Here is a 7,139-nt window from a genome sequence, read left to right as displayed (position 1 = left end):
TAAAAATATAATAATAATAATAATAATAATAAAACAATACCATATATACATATTTTTTGGTACATAATTAGCTACAAACATGATGTGTCATCATGTGATTGAATGTTACTTTATCATTAATTCAAAAGTCTCTAATCATATGATAACATATTATATGAATACTCATTTATATATCAAAAGTTTATACGCATAGTTTTATTAATAATAGCAATAGGTTTTCTAAACAATAAAACTATATGTATTGTCTTTAATTACATAAATGAATACACACTTAATATATTTTATCATGTAATTAAGTGATTTTGAATTAAAGATAAGATAACACTCAATCAAATGATAACATATATAAATATATATTCATTAGTATACACAAAATAGATACGCATAATATTACTTTTTACTAAAAGTTTTCAATTGTAATATTTTAAAACCATTATTTCTCGTGCCAATGATAACATTTACAATAAAACTATGTACGTCTATTTTGAGTACACAAATATATATATATTTAATGTATGTTATTATGTGATTGAATGATTTTAAATTAAAGATAAAATAATATTCAATCACGTGATAACAAATATAAGTATATACATATTTATATACTCAAAATAAATACGCATGATATTACTTTAACATTTAACATATTTTAGGATTAAAATCACTACAAATATTACATAAAGATAAAAAGTAACAATGAAAAGCATAGATGATTTGATTATATCCCATTCGTCAAAGCAAACTTAACAAATAAATAATTTGGGAATGATTATTTACATTTCCCCCCTCAAGGTACCTTCAACTTAAAAACATGTTCTCATCTACAACATAACTCAATCAATAGAAGAGAATCCTAACACTATTTTTTCCCTATTATTTTTACCTTTTTCTTCCTTACAAATGAATCCGGTGAGTTTGGATTTGGGTGGGTGGCAACTCTGGTGGGAAGCGGATGGAGGTTTTGGTGGTTTGGGTTTGAATGGATGAGAATTGTGGTTTTCAAAATTAAATTACAAACATTGAATTTTAGGTTTTCATAACCGTAAAAAGATCAAACTATTATATTTGACATTTTTAATAGATTTGAGTTTGGGTGGTCGGCAATTATGATGGATTTGGACTTGAGTGGATGACAGTTTTGATGGATTTAGGTTTGGATGGATGACAATTATGATAACTAAAATTTTTAAACTTGAATTGTATAAACAAAAATGTAAAGTTTGAAAACTATTAAAAAGTTAAATTATCGTATATAAAACGTTAAAATGAGATCTTAAAAAAATGTTATTCTTCTAAAAATCTTTTTAAAAATTTTGAATACTGAAATTACTGTTTTCTCTTATAACTTTTTGTTTTTAACAAATTAAATTTTAAATAGAAAAATATGATTTATGCATTTAGTGGATGAAAAAGCATTTTAAGCCAAACCTCGGTTGGGAAATTTAAATCACTCTTAATTTGAAAACCGCTACTATGTAAGTATTGAAATTCTCTTATACCTCTTCACCAAGCCTGGAATATATCCTAAGAGGATCCAAAGCCTTTTCTTAGCTTATTAAGCTTCATTGCCAAACTTTGAAAATGTCAACCACTTCTACTGCAGCATCAACGAACGGCGTAAGTACAGTTAATCCACCCTCAAATAGATTAACTCCTGAGCATAAAGCCAACCTATCAACTTGATGGGACAGTTTTTTAATTCTTTTATAGTAGAATCAAAATCATCCAAATTTCCTTAGAGAGTGATGTAAGATCTGATAATGTGAAGCCTTTAAATGGAATCATTTTGATTGAATAAAAGGACTAAGGGGCATTTGGTTAGAGAGTTTTAAGATTACCTTGATAATTTATCTTTTATTTTCTTGTTTGGTTTGTCAGTAATAAAAAATTATAGTAATTTTTTATTATCAATACTGACGTGACAGGTAATATAGGTGGTAATCCTTCACCTTAAGTATTTAAAGATTACTGAGATAATCTTGAGTTTATTATAATTATATTATTATTTATTAATTTTTTAGATAAAAATAAATTTATTTTTAATTAATATGATAAATAATATAAAATATATTTAAAAATAATTATATTCAAAGACATTTAAGTAAAATAATTTACTAGTAATCTTTTATTACCTTTAACCAAATACAATAATTATTTATACCTACCAAATTTTATCAAACATAGTAATAATTTATATTCAGTAATCTTCTAAGTACTCTATCTTCAAGGTAATCTTTTTATTTTGATAATAAAATATTATCCAAACCAAACGCTCTCTAAGGGTATCTTGATTTTGAGAACAGTAAGTATATTAAATGATTATTCTAAATACGTTTATAGTTGTAGAAGTACGATAATTAAACACACTAATAATGCAAATAAACTATCATAACATTGAATGATTTTATCAAAAGGTAAAGATAAATATTATATGTTAAAATTGTTTGTTAATATCCTAATATAACACATATATGAGTGTTTATTGTTAGAATTGGTACTCTTAAACCAATCATCTTGATGATACAAATCCATATCAAATCATATTTAAATATTTTAAGTAACACTTTTTATCTATAAGGATATATATTTACATGCATATTTAGATAAATATTTTTAAAATAGTATAACAATGACAAAGAGATTTATATATAATTTGATTGTAAAGACTTTATAGATACATATGTAACACTCTCAAATACACTCTAAAGACATTTTTACCCTTATATTTGGATTCGAACTTAGACAGACTTCAATTAGACCTAGAATTTAAGAGTAGGACTTGGCCTAATGTACGACCGTGCATGAGATGGTGTACCCTCATCCATTGGTTGCCATACAGACAATCGACACAAGTTGCCATACTGGCAGGAATTAAACAATGCACACTTGTACATCTTTAGGATTCTTGAAAGATTCAGGTGGTCAATAAGAGACAAATTCTACCGCAAAATATTATGTCATTATTATATTATTAATAATTATATAATATATAATATAAAAGATGCTCTGATTATCACTTTCACAATAAGTTTTAAACTATTACTAAGATAATTTTTATTTTATTATAATTATATCTTTATTTATTAATTTTTTTAAAACAAAAATAATATTATTTTTTATTAATATAATAAATAAAAAAATATTTTAAAATAATTATATTTAAAAATATTTAAATAAAATAATATATTAATATTTTTTTTATTATTCTTAACCAAAAATAATTATTTATACCTATCCAGTTTATCAAACATAAAATAATTTATACATAATAATCTTTAAAGTAATCTATTTTTAAAATTATCTTCTAATTTTAGTAATAAAATATTTTTCAAATTAACCGCCAACCAAGTTCTTTCATTACTCGGATAAATTAATACATGAGATTTATTGAATTTGGGTGGAAGAGAAACTGTGAACTGCCTATATATAAAACGTGATTTCGAGAGCTTCTTGAAACCAGTTATGGAAATGATAGCCACGAAATATTTGACTTTGTTTGTTGCCTTGGATTGATGAGTTAATGTTGCGGTGCTTGCATTATCGAAATCTAAAGGAAAAATCCTGCCTGCCCAGAATGGCCAGAATTCAAATCCAGGACAGAACAATGTACACATGATAATATATCATCTATACACCTAAATTATGTGAAAAAAATTGTACTCGGAGTACTGCTCCTTCAGAAATCTTCGATAAAATCGACAAAATTCAATTAGTTTGCTGAAAAAGAAAAACCATAAATTTAACAACTGAAATATTTTCAAGTAAAAACGAGATTAGGGTTCCTAAATAAAATATTTTCAACATAATGAAGCTCTTTTGTCTTTTGTGCCAATCCCTAAAATAGGCTAATAAATCTTGAATTTATTTATCAACATAACTTAATTTCAACATCTATTACTATTTTACCTTGTCGAGATAGCCTCTTCCACTATCAATTTATTCACTCTTTCAATTTCTTTCTTGGTTCTAATCCTTATTTGTAGCCTAAAATAGATGACGACCTTCTTAAATTTTGAAGGAAAAAAACAGAGGAATCAAAGTATATGATAACTTTGGTAATCAAAGAAATTGAGTATCCATACAAATCCAACCATAATTTGATTCAAATGTCAAAATCTTAAAACAGAATTGTCCAAAAAAAACCATACATTTGAAACAAACAAACTGTAGTCTATACTAAAAGGCTGACCAAAATTCAACAAACCTAAAGTAGCTCAAGCATCAATTCCATGATCCTCTGCGATGAGCAGCTTGCCAGTAGGCTTTGCCAAGAGATCAGTGTACTCTTGGAATGGAGATTTCAGGAATCGGGTCTCCCTCCAAAAGTCAGGAGTGAGGAATCCATATGTCTTCAACAAACACTCAAAAGTTGCCTGTTGATTTTAACCAAGTAAAACATCAGAAACCATTCACTCAATATTAACTTGCAATTATCACAAATTTTGTCATAGCAAAACCAAAAGGCCTCAGTCCCAATGTCAATTAGATGGAATAACCGCAACAAAATTTATAATATACAATGCAAAAGCAGCAAACTGTACACTACAAACAGAAGAAAAATGCTCAAGGACAGCATCGATGACGGCTAATCAAACAGAACTCCTTGAAGAATGAACATCATTTTCAACCAAAAATAAAATCAGAACCTCATGAATAACAATGAAACAGTATAATACATAAAAAAAGATCAAAACAGAAGTTGATCAATTATATAAACATTTAACTACATCTCCCACAAACAACAGTGAAAAGCTCTACCAATGTACATGAATCTTAAGAATATATATAAATGCAAAATATTACCTTTGCAGCGCCAAAACAAATCCATTGGGAAAACATAATGAAACACAAATTGGTAGAAAACTCAACATGAAATACTACTTTCAGAACGTTAAATTGAATATGAAACATAATTTGAACCTTAAAAAAATGCAGTAGAACTAACAGAAACACAATTGACTTGTATTTGAAGCAATTTATCGTGATTATAAATTAAATACACAACCAAACATGCAATCTGTAATTCATCTATAAGATCTACCACAAAAACAAAATTCACAATAAATAGTGATTACATCTTTAAACTTAAACCTTAGTTATAATATTTGGTCACCAAATATATAAATAATCAATCAAATCAATAAAACTTATCAACGAAAAACAAGTAAAGATCTAAACCTTAACAAAATTTCCAAGAGTCTTGGTAGAGCCACGTGACGAAGTGAAAACATCCTCAATCCCAGCGAACTGAAGGACTTTCTTGGGAACCCTAGCAGCCACGATCCCAGCACCACGAGGGGCTGGCACCATTCTCACGGTAACACTACCACACTTCCCGGTAACCTTGCAGGGTACAGTGTGTGGCTTACCGATCTTGTTACCCCAGTATCCTCTCCTCACCGGAATAACGGAAAGTTTTGCCAATATAATGGCCCCTCGAATAGCGGTAGCCACTTCCTTGGAGCACTTAACACCGAGCCCCACATGGCCGTTACCATCTCCAACGACAACAAAAGCTTTGAACCTGGTTCTCTGACCGGCACGAGTTTGCTTCTGAACCGGCATGATTTTCATGACCTCATCCTTCAAGGAGGGGCCGACTAGTTGGTCAATAATTTGGTACTCCTTGATCGGTAAAGAGTGGAGATAGATCTGCTCAAGGCTTCTGATCTTATTCTCCTTAACTAAACGACCGAGTTTAGTGACTGGAACCCACTTCTCTTCCTCCTCTCTACGGCCAGCGCGGCGGCGGCCACGAGGGCCTCCACGGTCACCACGGCCGCGGCCAAACCCACGCCCAAAAGCTCCACGCTCACCGCCACGTTCTGCCATTCTTGCTGCTAGGATAGACTAGAATAGGTTTGATTAGGGTTTTGGCGAAGACGCAATGCTGAGGCGGAAGAGATAAAGATCATAAATTGGGAGTATATATATATATATGTGCCAGTTAGGGTTTGTGGCAACTGTTTGGATTGGAGATCTGCAATCGTTAACCAGGTTAACTTGTTTTGTTTGGGCTGGCCGTAAGGACCCAAAGTGATGGATCCACTCCAAAATGATTTTGAAGCGTCAATTTTTTTTTAAATTAGTCACCATTTAAATAAGGGTTTATTTTTGAAAATTTTACTGTAAAAACTAAAAATAAATATATATTCTCAAATTTCATTTGCAGCCTATTTTAATTTTTAAAAAAATCAATTTAATTTAAAAAATAATCAATAAAACAGTTTTATAAAGGAAAATAATAAATTGCTTAAGCACAATATAGAATGTCAAATCTTTGAAAAACAATGCAAGCAACCTATATGGATTTGAAATTAAGTGTGCAAAAAATAAAATTATAACCCATATTCATGTAATTCATTCATAAAATACTAATGCAAATTCCTTGGAAGGTTTACAAATTTCATTCTCACAAGCTTCAGAAACCGCAAAATGCTCTAGATGTGATTCACTCTTTACAACCTATACCCTATAAATTATGTAATAAACCCATTTTTTGTGTGACTCAGATTTTTCATTATGTTAGTAGTAAATAGATTTGTGATGATTGTATAATTTGTTAGTTATTCATTCACATACTAAGATCGGCCTCAATTAAGTCATGATATTAACTTAAACGACAAAGAATTGGTAAAAAGCAAGAATTTATCAATAATACAGTTACTATACAATTAAATTATTCCATCAATTAATACATTCCATTAAAATTAAGGTACAAAAATAGTGTCGGCCTCAAAATAATCATTTATTTATGTTATTTGATTTTTGTAGCAATGACCAAATAATATTAGATTGAGTAACAATTCAATTCTATTATGCTTACAAATTTAAATACTCATTGACATCCATAAGATACCCCAAGAGATATCTATTCTTTTATCTAATAGTGATAAATCATTTATCGATCTACTGTGTCTTTCATATCTCTCTCAATATAGTCAATCATAAACATTCTAATTATTATAACTTGAAGACTATATTATAGTAGTGTCAAATTATACCAATCAATACATAAGACAATATAATAATTTTAAGTTAAAAGATCACATACACCACCATTTGCTAGAGGACATATTCTATAGACACTATAACAACCATTTATATAAAATCTAATAGACATGCATACAACATGCACT

The 7,139-nt window shown here is 28.9% G+C and overlaps 1 protein-coding gene across 1 annotated transcript; it reads right to left on the bottom strand.

Moving 5' to 3' along the window:
• Window positions 1–4,073: 4,073 nt before the first annotated feature.
• On the bottom strand, window positions 4,074–5,956 carry LOC123198325 (40S ribosomal protein S2-4). Its single transcript, XM_044613010.1, has 2 exons — window positions 5,179–5,956; window positions 4,074–4,373 (listed from the first exon to the last, which is right to left on the bottom strand). The coding sequence occupies exons 1-2, from the start codon at window positions 5,830–5,832 to the stop codon at window positions 4,215–4,217; spliced, it is 813 nt and encodes a 270-aa protein (XP_044468945.1). The 5' UTR covers window positions 5,833–5,956; the 3' UTR covers window positions 4,074–4,214.
• Between the last annotated feature and the right edge of the window lie 1,183 nt (window positions 5,957–7,139).

Source organism: Mangifera indica, chromosome 15, assembly GCF_011075055.1.
Source record: "Mangifera indica cultivar Alphonso chromosome 15, CATAS_Mindica_2.1, whole genome shotgun sequence".
NCBI classification, from domain to species: domain Eukaryota; kingdom Viridiplantae; phylum Streptophyta; class Magnoliopsida; order Sapindales; family Anacardiaceae; genus Mangifera; species Mangifera indica.
The sequence above is the reverse complement of the archived record's forward strand: the minus strand, read 5'-3'. Positions and strand labels throughout refer to the sequence as shown.